Raw genomic sequence first — 18,408 nt, 5'->3', positions numbered from 1 at the left:
TACAGAGCATGTGGATAGCAGCTCAGATGAAGCAGATTTAAGTATTTAAATGCAGAGATTTAAGACAGAAAGTTCATACAATCAAATAAATCGTACTTCTTCTGATTCTTGGCTTTAGCGTGCGGCTCATGCTGGGAGTCGCTGCTGTGCGCCGGCGAGCGAGACGTCTTCTCTCGAACCCTCGGCCTCCCGCTGCGTCTCCCTGATGACTCTGAGAGCGGTTTGCCCGTCGCCGGCCTGTCGTCTCCGCAGCCGTCCTCTCCCGTCTGGGCCGCGGGTCCCGCGGGGCTCTTGGGAAGGCCGGAGTGATGTTTAGCGCCTCTCAGATGAGGCGACGCGTGCGTCTGAGCGCTCGAGGGAGACGGAGCCAGAGATCGAAGCTTCTGTAGATGAATTATAACCAACAAACCAAAGGGGGAAAAGAAATAAATGTGAAAAAAAACAAACAAACAAACAAACAGAAAGAGAACAGTGAAATTAGACTCTTTTTCCTCCTGGGTGAAAGAGCGTTATCGTGTACTTGCCAAAAAAATATCTAAAAGAAAGTGCTAGGATTGTTCTCTGGCTTATAGACAGTCCTCTATTGTGCAGCGCATGCAATACTCGGCATGCAAAACCATAATGATTTGAAAAGAATAGTCCCGAAAAAGAAAATCGAAACAAAGAAGGGAGAGAGAGGGAAAAAAATATATGCGAAACTGTGAAAGAAAATAAGTTCAGAGAGAATATAAAGAGCGACAGAGACTGGAATATATACAGTAGAAGAGAAAGAGGACTTTTTCAATTTCAGAAAGAGCTACAAACAAAAAGGTGAAAAATAAAACTAGAAAATTAAAATAGACAACTTGACGGAACATCACAGAAATGGAAGGAACGAAATAAAGAGTCACAAGAATAGATTCAATCGAATTAGAAAACAATTGGTCTTCTACTCAATAGAACTTGCTTGTGGATTTGTTTTGTCCTGCAGACAATTGCTGAGATGTGAACAGCGACCCATTTCCTGTTTTAATAGCTTTTTTTAAATGGTTATTCTGTTTTTCAACTCCCTTTTGGTTAACATCCACTTACCAATAAAGTGGTATTCCCTCCTTTAGTAGGTAAGGTATGAAGAGAAGGGAAAAGTGGGGCAACATAAGTGCATCATTAGATTCACAAAATGCAAGAGAAAAAGACACAACACCCTTCCCTGGATAGTGAGTATGAAACAATGCATGAAAATCAAACCAAAGAGAGAAAAACACACACAAAAGAAATCAAATTCAAACGATTTCACAGTGTGTGGGCTGGGAGACGAACACTTTGAGTGCATTTTATCGCTGCGATTTTAAAACTTCAAGAGTGACTGTATTGTGTAATGAATGAATGCTCTGCCTTCACCAGTTTCTCAGTAAAAAAAACCTTTGACTGAATGTGCTTTACGGGTTATCCATCAAGTTCAATTAAAGACCCCATGAAATGGCTCGATGAGCTGTTATTTCTGATTACTGTGATTAACATTTTTAAGGTGCAAAAAATACATATTATTTAAATTGAAATGTATTGTACATCATGCATACATAATATTTATTATTGTACGATTTGTGGTTAAAGGGATAGTTCACAAAAAAATGAAAATTCTGTCATCATTTACTCACCCTCATGTCAATTTAAACCTGTAAGACTTTTGTTCATCTTCAGAACACAAATTAAGATATGTTTAATAAAATCTGAGAGCTTCATTGACAGCAACACAACTACCACTTTGATGCTTCAAAAAGTCCATAAAGAGATCGTAAAACTAATCCATATGAAATGAGCAGTTTACTCCAAATTTACTGAAGAGACTCGATCGAGAACCAATGAGATTCATTCTGGTGTTACGCAGCACATTTGAGCTTCAGCAAGAACCAATTTAGTTTGTTCTCGCACAGATTTGTTCTCAGATGAGCTTCTGTTTTTGCTGAACAATGTTTATTGTGAATAAGAGACTAAATTCAATCTGTTCATCATATAAAGTGGACTGATCTGCTCAATTCCTTTGGATTAGTTTTACGATCTCATTATGAACTTTTAAAGTGTCAGAGTGGTAGTTGTGTGGCTGTCAATGGAGGGGCAGAAATTGTAGTAGCACACTAGCATATGGATAAACTCACATGTTAAATAAAAGCTACAAAACTTTGATTTGGATTTCATGGGGTTTTTAAAAAAGACTTCACAGCACCCCAAGATTGAAATTGGGCTAAAATATTATACATGAGCAAAACAATGTCTCTGTGTTAAACTACTCATCCATCTGTTTCTTTAATCACAATGCTGTAGATTAAAACAGGAACATTATAATGATAATTATTAGCATCAAAAGGAAGTGGATTTCTGACCTCAGACACTAACTTAACCAAACAAATCCTTATAATACCATATATATATATATATGTATATATATCGGATGAAAAAAAAAAAAATAACACAGCTGAGCATAAACCTCAAATACTTCAGAAGCAGCCCTTATGTAACAAAAAAAAAAAAGAAAGTAAAATAAAAGAGGGAAAGTGACCAAATCATATGACACGTACCATTTCACCAAAGACAAAAGGAATGCGACACAGACAGGAAATGCATTCTACCGAATAATAATAATAATAATAATTATAAAAAACAAAACGCAGACAAGAGATGGACCTGTGGGGAGGACAGTGTACTGAAGACTGAAGCATGAAAGCAAAGGTAGATATCAGATAGAAAAAAAAGAAAGAAAGGGCGAAATAGAGAATGAAAGGAGAGCAAACAGTTCTAAAAGGAAAACAATGAAACCCGCCAACCTTTGGTTTTCCTCAGATAAACAAATAGAAAAAGAGAGAGAGACACTGATGTCAAGCTAGGGTGCTTGTCACATTCTCCACGTGCGTAGGCAGAGCGTTACCTACCTTCCGCTTCAATCAGTGACACGTATGCAATATCAACAAAACAAAGGAAGAAAAAGGAAAAACAAAAAGGAGAAAGGAAAATTCTCCGCAGCGAAATGGGAAAAAGACAATGAATTCTTTTAGTATCCAGGCTAAGATAATTGATCCACAGACTAAGGAGACAATTCCAACAAAACCAAGGCAAACAAAAAAAAAAAGAGTGGACATACAAAAAAAAAAAAAAAAAACGAATTTGAGACAAAAACCCGAAACCAAACAAACTGAGAAATCAATCAGAAATAAGAAACTCCCAAAGCAATCTGTCTTTTTCGCTTGGACACATGTGCAGCCACATTCTATCGTATGACAAGATCTCAACAAATCGAATTTGCTAGAAGGAACGTAAATATTGATGGCCATGCATGCGGAATGTGGTTTCATGGGGAAAGAGAAAGCATGTCGGGACAACGGACAGCACAGATGGACGGGTGAAGGGAGAGGGGTGTTGGGTGGAGGGTGGTCACTTCTAGGATGGAGAACTAACATCTCAAAGGGACCCCAGTCACGTTCGTCATTGGTCTGCGCAATAAGAATTTAGTATATTTGCTCTCAGCAATTGTCAAGAGTCTTTCAGCAAAGATGCCACATTGGGTTAGGAAGAGTTCAGAGACTCGTGAATCCAAATGGCTTGGGTCCCTTTTAGTGCAACAACTTTACTAAATGACTTTTTTAATCGGCCTATTTACAGTAGTTTGCTGTTGGCTAATGTTTACTGAGCGTCCGTTTGTCCCTGTCAAACATCTAGACAAACATTACACCACTCAAATGTTGACAGGAAGGAAACAAACAGCTAGATACACTATAAATATATCAAGTGCTACTGAAATATACAAGTGAGCATTAGAAACCATGTCAATGAAAACCGTCTGAAATCACCAATGGCACTGAACCGGCTCTTGTGTCAGTAGAGAGATTTGTCAGCCAAAGGAGAGAATTCATGAATCTGTAGCTTGTTTGACCACAGATGTGAACCAATAACTAGATGCTGCAAACTGCACACTGGTTTGGATTTTTAGGATTGTTGCAGAATTACACTTTCTGAAAGCATAATCAAATTAGCATCTGGTCTAATTACCACAGTGCATCAGCATCTACACCATTTTGGAAAGGTCAATGTGAACAAAAAGTCCCTATCAAGGGAAGTCTGTTCACTCGGCGGCCATGTTTAAATGGGGCAATTCTGAAATCTCAAAAACTGCTTGTAGAACTCACATTTAAATGACATATTTCACATCAGCAACAAAATCTGACATGAAGTGTCCTGTAAATGTTGTTTCTTACGCTCAAGTAGTGTTTCTTTTTTTCCAGGAAATACACATAAGCAGTCATAACTTCAAACGGAGCTTCTGTCAGCAGCTGCAGTGATGCAATGACTTCACCAATCAGCAATTGGCTGTTTTATTTAGAAGGCGGGGCTTATTTCATTCCATTCATAAGTAATATGAGTGCACCGTCTTTGTATATCTAAAGTCTTTGATATGAATCAACAAAATTTATTTTCACAAAATTTGCTTTGTCTTAAAATGCCATACAAATATGCATATTGCAGATAATATAAAACTGAAAATGAAACAAAAAAAGTATTGGTAAAACACCTGTATATGGTGTAATAATCATCATCATAGAGCTCTGACTGCTTCAAATTAAAGCTTTAACGTCATAAATAAATACAATGAACAAATATATTATATATTTTTTAGATACTGCACATAAAACAACTTTTGTACAATAAATAAAAACTGTAAATCACTAATATGATAATAACAAGAAGCTTGTTTCTGCCACATAAAAAAGGTAATAGCGACTTTTTTCTCGCAACTATGACTTTTTTTTCCTCAAAATTCTAAATTTTTAATCTCACAATTTAGATTTTTTTTCCTCACAATTCTTTTTTTCGCAATTGCGACTTTTCTCACAATACTGACTTTTTTTCTCAAAATTCTGACTTTTTTTCTCACAATTGCAACTTTTTTCACAATACTGACTTTTTTCTCACAATTCTGACTTTTTCTCGCAATTGCGACTTTTTATCTCACAATTCAGATTTTTTTCTCACAATTGCGATTTTTTCTTGCAATACTGACTTTTTATTTGCAACTATGACTTTTTTTCCTCACAATTCTTACTTTTTTCTTACAATTGTGACTTTTTCCTCACAATTCTGACTTTTTGTTCTCGGAATTGCGACTTTTTCTCACAATTCAGATTTTTTCTCACAATTGCAATTTTTTTATCTTGCAATTCTGACTTATTTCCTCAGAATACGCTCGCAATTATAAGTTATAAATTCTGAGACTGAAAAAAGACTGACTTTTTTTCTCAGAATTGCCTGACTTTATAACTCACTTTATAACTAACTTGCAATTGCGAGTTTATATTTTGTTTATACTCAGAATTGTGAGATAAAAAGTCGCAATTACCTTTTTTATTTTATATTCAGTGGCGGAAACACGTTTCAATAGATAACAGAACATAGTTAAATAAAATGAAATATGGCCTATAATGTTCCCAACATGTCCTCCAACCAATACGCCCATATAGGTCGTTTGTCACTTCCCTGAAATACAACCCATAGGAACAACAACCCATTTTAATGCATTGGACCCTTTTATCTGCGTCATATATCGGGTTTTGTGTAGCTCAATTGGTAGAGTATTGCAATATACAACAATATGTGATCATGCGATGTGCTCATACAGTGTATATGCACTATAAATCACTAAGGGTAGGTTTAGAGTTGGGATAGGTATAGTCGTTAATAAAAAATGAGTTTTGCTAAATGGAAAAGGACAAATGGTAGGTAAGGGGCAGTGTAAAAAGTCCACACATTGCATTTAAATGAACACGCATTTTGAATTGTAAGGACGGTCATACGTCATTTCATGATGACAGATGTAACAACAACATTATTTTTACACCAGCTAGAGGGCGCATGGCGTTAAAACGTAAATATAGGTCCTAATAAGGTGCTTGAAAAGGTGCTTTTGGAGGAGGACAGTCTCAATGTTCCTATAATCCATTGACCTTTCCAAGATGGTGGTGCTGATGCTGTATCCGGATCAGCCAAACGCAGCATCCACAGATTTCTTATCTGTGATTGTACCATTCAGACTCATTCATCCTCTCAGCAGAACCAGGAATGACAGCTGATTGGCTAAAAGCGTCTGAGGGATTGGTCAATGAAAACCATCAGTTTATGATTGATAATTCTTCACCTTACATTATAGAATATGATAATTACAGGGACAATCTTATTGCAGGGTCACAGATCATCGGCTCTTTGAACACCTGATACACATCTGGAAAAGGGTGGCTACGGTAAAACTGAGCAGAAAATGAGAGTTTCAACTGTATTGACAAGAAAAGACATACCCATTTAATCTACTCGGTCCAGTTCCAAATCATATGAGTGCTTTTTACACAAACAAGACAGAAAAGTTTGGGCATTTATTCGTGGGAAGAGATCATGTGAATTCACAGAGGACAAGAAATCAACAAAACAGAGGGATGAATTGAGCAAATGAAAGAGAAAAAGAGCATGAGAACTTCTGAAAAACTGCATGCAAACCGTCCCAGATAAGTGTGACCGCAGCAATTCCTCAAACACGGGTCAAAGTTTAGCTAAATAAATAATGCCTTGTGGCCGGATTTGATATTGATACAAAATATGTCATGCATAATTAAATGAAGTTGTTGTCATTTTTTTCAGCACAAATGCAATTAATCTGGTGCAATTACTATATAAAAGATCTTATCTTAGTGAATTCCCCCCTCGATGTCCTTGAATATATTGCTTTGAAATTTTGTGGGATACAATAAAAACTACAAGATAAGAAAAACCTACAAACAAATATGTGTTTTATACCTGTAGCTCAGTTTTAATTTTAAAAATATCGGTAACACTTTACAATAAGATCAAATGTGTTTAGTTATGCATTAGTTAACCTGAACTAAAAATGAACAATATTATATTTTAAATCATCTTTGTTGATGTTATATTTATTGTTTGTTCATGTTAGTTCAGTACACACACTGAACAAAAATGGGTGTAGGAACTGTTTTCACTCAGAAATGCTAGTAAATTTCACCCACAATTACAAAGAAATGTGAAAGTTTCAAGTAGAAATAGTAGACTTAAACTTGTAACATTTATTCCAATAATCTTGGTTTTATTTACAACTCCAAATTTTTTTTTTTTTTTTTTTACACTGCAGTGCATTAACTAATGCTTCAAAAATTGATTTTAAGAATGAATTAGTAAATGTTGAAATTAGCATGAACTACTGTGAATTCAATAAATGTGGAAGTATTGTTTATTGTTGATTTTACTAATTTAGTTAACTAACAGGGGCTTTCGCAGCAGGTAGTCTTCTTGGTTGCACAGCCATCACTTACGTCCTGCTGCTCTGGTTGTTTTGCAGGACTTTTATTTTGACGCCGCTGAGAACGGCTTAGCCACTCACATTCTCCATCTTCATTACCTTACGAGCTGACAAAAAGATAAAGCTACAAGACTGTGAACTTAACGGCTTTAGTGAGGGAAAGAACTACAATCCTATAAAGCATTGCATAATTGAATTAAAAACAACTGAGAAATGTAAAACTATTCATTAACAAATGTTGATTAACAACTTATTTTAAATTCACTGAAAAATATGCATGCATACACAAATATTTAAGTATTTAGAGTGTAGTGAGAATGGAGTGGGCGGAGCTAAAGAGCCCTTTTGGCACGTTTTGCTCTGAGTTTTCTCACAGCATCATGGGTAATGTAGTTTTTCACCACACATTGCACTGTTAAACACGATTATTTTAAAAATGGGTTAGAAATAATGCAGGTTGAAGCAAATAGCATTGATTAACAACCTTCACTCTAAAATGCTGGGTTAAAAACAACCCAAGTTGGGTTGAAAATGGACAACTGTGCTGGTCAGTTTTATTTAACTCAACTATCATTTAAAAATTACTATATGTCTGGTTTAAAATGATCCCAAAATAGGTTGGAAATTAAAAATCAGACACATAATTACTAGAGGAAACAATAATAATCAAAAGGTGAACATTTATTAATAAGCAATTTAAGAAATGTCATTAAACATATTAATAAATGTTAATTTCCATCATACTTTGGGTTAATTTTAAGCAGGCAATACAGTCATTTTTAAACAATGGTTGAGTTAAATAAAACTGCCCAGCAAGTTTGGTCAAACATTTAACCCAACCGCTGGGTTTGTCCAATTTCAACCCAACTTGGGCTGTTTTTAACCCAATTTCCCTGTGGAGTAATTGAATAGAAAAAATACTTCCAGAATGGGACTGTTGCATGGGACCCTACTCTGAAGTAGGAGCTAATTTAGTTCCCCAGATGGCATTCCTAACTAAAATTGTTCCCTGTTCCTGTGGGGTGAACATGCCAAAAAGCGAGTACTTTAGTTATTAGTTGTAGGAACTATGAAAAGTTTCCTCTGATGTGAAAGCCCCTAATGTTGACAAATGAAACCTTAATGTAAAGTGTCACCAAAATATCTGATCAACGTGCTTTCATAAATGTCTTTCTCATGGGATGTCATCCAACACCAGCCATTGAGTAATTGGCGATAGATGCTTTATGTAAATCAATAGCATGTCGAAAGATGCCCCAACTGTTAATTTGTGTCTTGGGGTGGCGGATGGAGCTGGTGCGTCCATGAAAACCCACATGTTGCACAGTGTCTAGTTTTCAAAAAGATCCTGTCGACCCTCAACATTTCCATTCATTCTCTTTCTAGAAAAGAAAAAGTCAACATGGCTCGTACGTGAAATAAAGCATGACATCATTACAGTGATGGACATCTGCCTCGACAAAACAAAAACCCTTCCCAACAAACACAGAAATGGCTTGAGAACAGAAAAACTTACAAAATGGAGCCAAAGAGGGAAAAGAGATATATAGAGTCAGCTCACACAGATATGACTGAATCAGGTGGACGAGGTGTGTGTTTGTGTGTGTGTGTGTGTGGGATTATTTGTCTAACGGCCGAAAACAGATGGAGGTAAAGTAGAGAAGACTACATACATCGTTCGCTTTATTCGCCTCCGTGTGATTGGCTCCACAGTCTTTGCCGTTGCGGACACGGACGCTGTGGTTCCCGTTCTGCCACGTGATTGGCTGGTCAGTGCTGGGGGACAGCGGTGGGCTGTGGGCGGTGTGACTTCCTTCCTGTTTGTGCCTGTCGTTCTTGCACTTTGCATTTGATCTGAGAGGTCAGAGTGAAGACAGATTGAGTTTAGGGCTGGAAGAGAGCACCTCCAACATTATAAGCAGCTTTTCTGTCATTTGGATTCATTCTCTTTCTGTGATGAAAGAGCTGACTAATATACCACATTACCACAGTCTTATTGTAGTAACTATGGTATTTTGGCAGAAACTATGTTCACCCTGGTAAATGTTTGTTAGGGGAGATGTGTTGGAGGGGCTGTGAAATGGAGATAAGAGGCACCTGCTGGGTGATTTGGAGAGGCTGGCGGTGGAGGAGACGGAGCCACTGCGGGAACTACAGCAGCTGCCTCTGTGCTGAGAACTCCTGCTGGGAGATTCGACTGAACACCTGCGGGAAACACACAAACACACATCACACACTCACACACTCCAGCCACAGTGCTTCATACACTCTCACAGTAATGCTTTCATAAACAGTCAATGCATATGGCTTACATGAAATTGCAAGTGCGTGTTGAGCGTTATGGGTGGTTGCCAGGGTGTTGCTATACAGTTGCTAAAATGTTTCGACTGGTTGTCAGTGCAATGCTACTTGGTTGCTAGGGTGTTCTAGATGGTTACTAGGGTGTTGTGGGTGGTTGTCAGGGTGTTTCTATGCAGTTACTAAAAAGTTTTGACTTGTTGTCAGAGCTTTGCTAGGTGGTTGCCAGGGTGTTCTATCTAGATGGTTACTAGGGTGTTGTGGGTGGTCGCTAAGGTACTGCTATGCAGTTGCTAAAATGTTTCGACTAGTTTTCAGTGCATTGTTAGGTGGTTGTTTGGGTGTTCTAGATGTTACTGGTGGTTGCCAGGGTGTTACTATGTAGCTGCTAAAATGCTTTGACTGATTGTCAGTGCATTGTTAGATGGTTGCTAGGGTGTTCTAGATGATTACTAGGGTGTTGTGGGTAGTTGTCAGGGTGTTGCTATGCAGTTGCAAAAATGTTTTGACTTGTTTTCAGAGCATTGCAAGGTGGTTGCTAGGCTGTTCTATCTAGATGGTTACTAGGGTGTTGTGGGTGGTTGCCAGGGTGTTGCTATGCATTTGCTAAAATGTTTTGACTGGGTGTTGCTATGGATTTGTTGAAATATATTTTAACTGGTTGTCAGTGCATTGCTAAGTGGTTCCTACATTGTTTTAGGTGGTTTATAGGGTGTTGTAGGTGGTTGCCAGGATGTTGCTATAGAGTAGCTAAAATGTTCTGAGTGGTTATCAGGGCATTGCTAGTTGGTTGCTAGGATGGTCTAGATAGTTACCAGGATGTGATGGATGGTTGCCAGGGTGTTGCTATGCATTTGCTAAAACATTTCAACTGAGTGTCAGTGCATTGCTAAGTGGTTCCTATGGGTGTTCTACATGGTTACTAGGGTCTTGTGGCTGGTTGCCAGGGTGTTGCTATGCAGTTGCTAAAATGTTTAGAGTGGTTGTCAGTGCTAGGCAGCTGCTAAAGTATTCTAGATGGTTGCAAGGTGCCTGCTTACTATCCCAATTCAAAAATTACAACTCTGATTGATTAGAAAAAGTAATACAATTAATTGATAAAACTCTAATCAGTGCATTGGATTTTCATGGTCAGATTGAGGCATCGTAATACTTAATGAAATAAAAACATTTGATCTTTTTAGAAAAGTAAACAGCAGAACAAACATCACTCACCTCTTCTTCTGTTTGTTCTTGTCTTTGTGTTTCATTTTGGGGCTACCAGATCTGAAAGGAGAAAACAAACATGAACTGAATACAGGAGAGGAGTATAAAAGCCTTAAATTCAAGTGTGATCGAAGGGTTTATATCAGTCTGATGCAAGAAAACAGACTATAGTTCTTGTTTACACATTACCAGCTGCACCAGTGAGCACTTGAAAGAAATAATCATTGGATGACACAATGTTTACCAGGTTATTGGTACTGAATATGTTGTTTGAGAGACACTTATAGTAGTAGAGAGTAAACTAGATGTCCATGAGAGTTATGTCGGTGAAATGATCAATACTTATTACATTTCTGCTATTTTCCTCAGTGCTGTCTGAACATCTTTTCAGAGACTGACAGACTAATATCGTATTGAATGAGTGTTTTTTAGGCCAGTCTACCAATTGTATCATTGATTCAAACAGCACATATAAGCCAAATGAACTGTGGCTGGTTATTTCACATGTCAATAGATGGCTCTAAGTGGATGTCGGCTCTGGAAGACTAATAAGACTCCAAAACAGTTTTCAAATCATAATATCTATTCTAAAGCATCTCATAATAGCTCGGTGTTTACCTGTGTCTCCTCTTCCTCCTTGAGCCAGATGTGGACCTGAGACAGAGGGATTAGATATCAGATTGTGATCACCAGCCGTTTACATCAGTGGATTTTGTAGTGCATCTGTTTTAACAACTTATGCCTTATATTTGCAAGATTTAGGGTTCATTTGGGTGATTTAACACACCATATAAACCACGGTTTCACCTTTAAATGATTTTGCTCAATTCATACTGAAAGGAGAAAGACTTGATTTTATTTCTATGCTCAATTTCTAACTCTCTCTCACACCTTTGCCCTTGTACGCAGTCTGACAGTACTGAAGCTGCTGTGATAAGACATCTACACAAGAAGCACCATGTTTTCCTAGTGTGGATACTATTATATAAATCTGACAGAACTGACAAGCATCTGTCAGTCCTGTCATGCTCTTCTGATATGGGAAAAGCGCAGAAGGTCAGTAAAGCCGTCAGGGTAACAGGAGATAAATACAAATGATCTGTCCTTTACAAAAGTTTACATGGACTTGCGGAATATGCAGCATGTCAGTAGATACATAAAGTGTGTGATCACTGTATGATCACATGATCTAATTATATATATAGGAATCTGTCAAAAACTTGTTTAAAGGTGCCCTAGAATGCTTTTTCAAAAGATGTAATATAAGTCTAAGGTGTCCCCTGAATGTGTCTGTGAAGTTTCAGCTTAAAATACCCCTGTGGCGAGGGGGGCGTGGTTTAGCGGGTTCTGCAACAGGAGGGAGCGTCAGGGGAGGCGCGGTGATTGAACGGGTTAGATGCAAATTACGGACACCTGTTTCTCGTTCCAGTAATTGGCGTGGAGACAGGATAAAACGCCAGGAGAAGCAGGAGTGGAGGAGAGAGAGAGCCTGCTGACAGTCGTGTGTGCCGTCCGGTCCATTGGAGTGAAGCCCGTCTTCGGATGTGGAGAATTGAAGTGTGCGTTGCACCGAGCTTTTGTTTTGTTGTGTTCTTTGTGTGACATTTTCTCTTTGAGAAAGAATAAAGCGACTGTCAGCAGCTAAAAGCCGATCCCTGTCCTCTTTCCTCCCACAACTACGAACTTTACCACACTGGTGCCGAAACCCGGGAGGAAAAGACGGAAGCCGCCGCCATGCAGGCAGCCCCCGCCGCTGGAAAGCCGTTTGCGGACATCATCGCATCCCTCGCGGTCCTTCACCAAGAACAACATCGGGCCCTGGTGGATCTTCGCAACGACCAGGAGCGCCGCTTCGAGGCCATCATCCAGGGCCAGCAGGAGGACCGCGAGAGGTTCCGGAGCTGGATAGACCGGGAGGTTCCTGTGGGAACCACCGAGGCAGCTGCTGCCTCCTTCCAGCTGCCACTCCAGAAGATGGGCCCGCACGATGACCCGGAGGCCTTCCTCGACTTGTTTGAGAAGTCCGCTGAAGTGTCCGGTTGGCCCCGGGACCAGTGGCCCATGCGGCTCGTCCCCTGCTGTCGGGCGAGTCGCAGGTGGCAGCCCAGCAGCTGCCCATCCAGAACCTCCTGGTCTTCGACGACCTGAAGAGGGCCATCCTGCAGCGGGTCGGCCGCTCCCCCGAACAGCATCGTCAGCGATTTCGGTCTTTGGAGCTGGGGGAAGCGGGCCGGCCCTTCGTGTTGGCCCAACAGCTCCGGGACTCGTGCCGCAAATGGCTGATGGCCGACGGAGGTGGCGTGGAGCAGATCATCGATCGTGTGGTGCTGGAGCAGTTCACCACTCGGCTCCCGAGGAAGACCGCCGAGTGGGTCCAGTGCCACCGGCCCACGTCGCTGGATTCGGCCATCCAACTGGCGGAGGACCACTTGGTGGCGTGCCCAGGGGTCGGCGAGCCCCTACCATCTGTCTCTCTCTCCCCCTCTCCCCCTTCTCTCTCTCTCTCTCGACCTGTCCCTGTTCCTAGGTCCCGTCCGCCCGGCTCGCCCGTGTTCCACCCCGGGGGCGGGGTGGAACGGATTTCCGGCCGTTCGTGGCTCCGAGAGCCCCGCCCAGGGGGGCGGGTCTGGCCACCGCCGGACCGGACCCCGCGCCTGCTTCTCCCTCTCTCCACGCCAATCATCCGGCTCGTTCTCCGCCACTGGAGCGGCGGGCAGGTCTGGGCCGGCCTGCTGGCGTTGCGGGGACCCGGATCACTTTTTAGACCGGTGTCCAATGATGGAGGTGGGGACATTGATCCGGGTCCCGGACGACCTGCAGGTTGCCCCCGGTCAAGCTGGTCAGTACCAGATACCAGTGAGTATCAAGGGGGGTACATATCAGGCTTTGGTGGACTCGGGTTGTAACCAAACCTCGGTGCATCAAAGCCTGATTTCATCCGGGGCATTGGATACAGGCCGCATGGTTAGGGTACGGTGTGTGCACGGGGATATCGCGAGTTATCCGTTGGTGTCGGTCAGGATTCTATTTAGGGGTCAAAAGCATAGTGTAGAGGTGGCAGTTAATCCCCACCTCCGGCACCCGATAATTTTGGGGACAAATTGGCCCGCGTTTAATAAATTATTGGGACATTTATGTTCGGGTGCCTCTTGGAAGAGATGTTCGCGGGGGAAGGAAGTGCGAGTGCAGGCGGGGGAGACTGATCAGGGACCAGTGGTGTCTGCTTCAGGGGAACCGAGCGGAATCGGGAGACTGATTCTCTCGGACCGTGATGATTTTCCCCTGGAGCAGTCTCACGATGAGACGCTGAAAAATGCGTTTGAGAGGGTCAGCATGATCGACGGTCAGTCTCTCCAGCCTGGACGACCACTGACTTACCCCTATTTTGCGATTATTAAAGATAGGTTGTATCGAGTGACCCAAGACGCTCAATCAAAACAAGATACAACCCAGTTGTTAGTACCAAAGAGCCGCAGGGAAATGCTTTTCCATGCGGCTCACTCTAACCCAATGGCTGGACACTTAGGACAAACAGCGACACTAAATCGCCTCATGACCCGATTCTTTTGGCCGGGCATTCACGAGAACGTGCGCAGGTGGTGTGCGTCTTGTCGTGAATGTCAGCTGGTAAATCCGCCGGCCACCCCAAAAGCGCCTTTGCGCCCCTTCCATTAATGCAGGTCCCCTTCGAACGAATTGGTATGGACCTCATCGGGCCATTAGAGCGATCAGCGAGAGGACATCGGTTTGCTCTAGTCATTGTGGACTATGCAACCCGATATCCAGAAGCAGTGGCTCTCCGCAACATTTCTGCTAAGAGTGTTGCGGACGCCCTCTTCAGTTTAATCTCCCGGGTGGGGATTCCGAAAGAAATCCTCACTGACCAAGGCACGGCGTTTATGTCACGTACGTTACGCGAACTGTACGAATTGTTGGGCATTAAATCGATTCGAACCAGCGTCTTTCACCCACAAACGGACGGGTTGGTCGAACGTTTTAATCGCACGCTTAAATCCATGATTCGTAAGTTCGTGCAAGAAGACGCCAAAAATTGGGATAAATGGTTGGAACCCCTGTTGTTCGCTGTGCGAGAGGTCCCGCAAGCCTCCACGGGGTTTTCCCCTTGAGCTTCTCTTTGGGCGCCACCCCCGCGGGGTCCTGGATGTCCTAAGAGAATCTTGGGAGGACGGACCGTCTCAATCAAAAAATGAAATTCAGTATGTGCTGGACTTGAGAACAAAACTCCACACTTTGGGGCGGCTATCTATGGAGAATTTGTTACAAGCCCAGGACAGACAGTGCCGGTTGTATGACAGGGGAACGAATCTACGTAAATTTGCACCGGGAGAGAAAGTGCTTGTATTACTTCCAACGTCAAGCTCAAAATTACTGGCGAAGTGGCAAGGACCATTTGAGGTCACACGACGAATTGGGGATCTCGATTATGAGGTAATACGGTCCGATAGGAGAGGGGCACGTCAGATTTATCACCTCAACCTCCTGAAAAAGTGGAGTGAGGCGGAATCAGTGATGCTGGCGACGGTGATTAGCGGAGAGGATGATCTTGGGCCAGAGGCGAATGTAAAAAAACAATCCCTCGCTCTGGCCCCAGGGGGAGATCACCTTTCGCCCTCACAGCTCACTGATGTTTCTAAATTACAGGCTGAGTTTGCCGACGTGTTCTCTCCCGTACCGGGCCGTACGGACCTCATTCAGCACCACATCGAGACCGAGCCGGGCGTGGTGATTCGCAGCCGGCCGTATAGGTTACCTGAACACAAGAAAAAAGTGGTTCAGGCAGAATTAGAGGCAATGCTTGACATGGGGGTAATAGAGGAATCCAGCAGTAATTGGGCGAGCCCGATAGTCTTGGTTCCCAAAACGGACGGCTCAGTGCGGTTCTGCGTGGATTATCGCAAGGTGAATGCAGTGTCGAAGTTCGACGCGTATCCAATGCCGCGTGTGGACGAATTGCTTGACCGGCTTGGTACAGCTCGCTTTTATTCGACACTGGACTTAACTAAAGGGTATTGGCAGATCCCCTTGTCTCCGTTATCCAAAGAAAAGACCGCTTTCACGACGCCGTTTGGTTTACACCAATTCGTGACCCTTCCGTTCGGGCTGTTCGGGGCACCGGCTACCTTTCAGCGACTCATGGATAAAGTGTTACGGCCCCATGCTGCGTATGCGGCTGCCTATCTGGATGACATTATTATTTTTAGTAATGATTGGCAGCGGCATATGCAGCATTTGAGGGCTGTACTGAGATCGCTGAGAGGAGCTGGGCTCACGGCCAACCCGAAGAAGTGTGCAATTGGGCGCGTGGAAGTAAGGTATCTGGGCTTCCACTTGGGATATGGACAGGTGCGTCCCCAAATTGATAAGACAGCAGCGGTTGCAACCTGTCCGCGTCCCAAGACCAAAAAGGAGGTAAGACAGTTCCTCGGGCTGGCGGGATATTACAGAAGGTTTGTTCCTAATTATTCGGACCTCACCAGCCCGTTGACTGATCTGACTAAAAAGGATGCACCAGATACGGTCCAGTGGACGGAGCTGTGCCAGCAGGCCTTTACCCAGGTGAAGGCTGCTTTATGTGGCGGGCCGTTACTTCATTCCCCTAATTTCTCTCTCCCTTTTTTGTTGCAGACCGATGCGTCGGACAGGGGCTGGGTGCAGTCCTGTCCCAGGAGATAGAGGGTGAGGAGCGGCCGGTGCTGTACAATATCCGCAAGCTCTCCAACAGAGAGGCTAAGTAAAGCACCGTGGAGAAAGATTGTTTAGCCATCAGGTGGGCCGTCCAAACACTCCGCGATTATCTCCAGGGGGGGGGGTTCACCCTCTGTTCGGACCATGCCCCTCTGCAGTGGCTCCACCGCATGAAGGACACCAACGCGCGGATCACTCGTTGGTATCTTGCTTTACAGCCCTTTAAATTCAAAGTGATCCACAGGCCGGGTGTTCAGATGGCTGTGGCCGACTTCCTCTCCAGAAATGGGGGGGGCTACAGGCCGGACGGCTCCCCGGCCTGAGTCGGGCGGTGGGGGTATGTGGCGAGGGGGGGCGGTTTAGCGGGTTCTGCAACAGGAGGGAGCGTCAGGGGAGGCGCGGTGATTGAACGGGTTAGATGCAAATTACGGACACCTGTTTCTCGTTCCAGTAATTGGCGTGGAGACAGGATAAAACGCCAGGAGAAGCAGGAGTGGAGGAGAGAGAGAGCCTGCTGACAGTCGTGTGTGCCGTCCGGTCCATTGGAGTGAAGCCCGTCTTCGGATGTGGAGAATTGAAGTGTGCGTTGCACCGAGCTTTTGTTTTGTTGTGTTCTTTGTGTGACATTTTCTCTTTGAGAAAGAATAAAGCGACTGTCAGCAGCTAAAAGCCGATCCCTGTCCTCTTTCCTCCCACAACTACGAACTTTACCACAACCCCATAGATTTTTTTTTTATTCAGTTTTTTAACTGCCTATTTTGGGGCATAATTAAATATGCGCTTCCCCTTTAAATGCTCGTGCTCCCCACCCCCAAGCCCCAGACTCTATAATACATTGCATAAACAAAGTTCACACAGCTAATATAACCCTTAAAATGGACCTTTACAAAGTGTTCGTCATGCAGCATATCAGATCATGTGAGTATAGTATTTATTTTGATGTTTACATTTGATTCTGAATGAGTTTGAGGCTATGCTCCGTGGCTAAAGATAAAATTACACACTGTTGGAGAGATTTATAAAGAATGAAGTTGTGTTTATGAATTATACAGACTGCAAGTGTTTAAAAATGAAAATAGCGAAGGCTCTTGTCTCTGTGAACACAGTATAGATTATATTATATATATACATAATAAGTATATATACATAATAAACAATGGTAACTTTAACCACATTTAACAGTACATTAGCAACATGCTAACGAAACATTTAGAAAGACAGTTTACAAATATCACTAAAAATATCATGATATCATGGATCATGTCAGTTATTATCGCACCATCTGCCATTTTTCGCTATTGTTCTTGCTTGCTTACCTAGTCTGATGATTCAGCTGTGCACAGATCCAGCCGTTAACACTGGCTGCCCTTGTCTAATGCCTTGAACATGGGCTGGCATATGCAAATATTGGGGGCGTACATATTAATGATCCCGACTGTTATGTAACAGTCGGTGTTATGTTGAGATTCGCCTGTTCTTCAGAGGTCTTTTGCACAAATCAAATTTACATAAGAAGGAGGAAACAATGGTGTTTGAGACTCACTGTATGTCATTTCCATGAACGGAACTCTAATTATTTAAGTATGCCGAGATAAATTAAATTTTAAATTATAGGGCACCTTTAAAACAAAAAAATTTATTGTCATTTATTAGGCAAATAACTGTTACGATCTCCAGTTGGAGTGCCCTTGATTGCCACCAGAGGGCACTCCAGACTATTACCACTCTATTAAGGACTTCATTACACATAACTCTCTGCCTGGTCTAATCATCCATGATTGTCGACAGCTGTGTCTCATTAGCCTGTTTAGCAAGCCTGGTTATCTGTCATTCTCTGCGAAGTCTTGTATGTGTTGCTGTAGCAATTCTGA

The 18,408-nt window shown here is 42.5% G+C and overlaps 1 protein-coding gene across 1 annotated transcript in view; it reads right to left on the bottom strand.

Moving 5' to 3' along the window:
• Nucleotides 1-18,408, bottom strand: part of srrm3 (serine/arginine repetitive matrix 3) — a 47,360-nt gene that overhangs the window by 7,001 nt on the left and 21,951 nt on the right. Inside the window, exons 6-10 of the mRNA XM_067408411.1 lie at nt 11,450-11,485; nt 10,841-10,891; nt 9,425-9,532; nt 9,001-9,181; nt 97-383 (exon numbers count right to left, since the gene is read on the bottom strand). Coding sequence (XP_067264512.1) covers nt 97-383; nt 9,001-9,181; nt 9,425-9,532; nt 10,841-10,891; nt 11,450-11,485 — 663 coding nt within the window. The remainder of the gene's footprint in view (nt 1-96; nt 384-9,000; nt 9,182-9,424; nt 9,533-10,840; nt 10,892-11,449; nt 11,486-18,408) is intronic.

This window comes from Chanodichthys erythropterus, chromosome 13 (assembly GCF_024489055.1).
Source record: "Chanodichthys erythropterus isolate Z2021 chromosome 13, ASM2448905v1, whole genome shotgun sequence".
Taxonomy (NCBI): domain Eukaryota; kingdom Metazoa; phylum Chordata; class Actinopteri; order Cypriniformes; family Xenocyprididae; genus Chanodichthys; species Chanodichthys erythropterus.
This window is presented reverse-complemented; position numbering and strand designations above follow the sequence as displayed.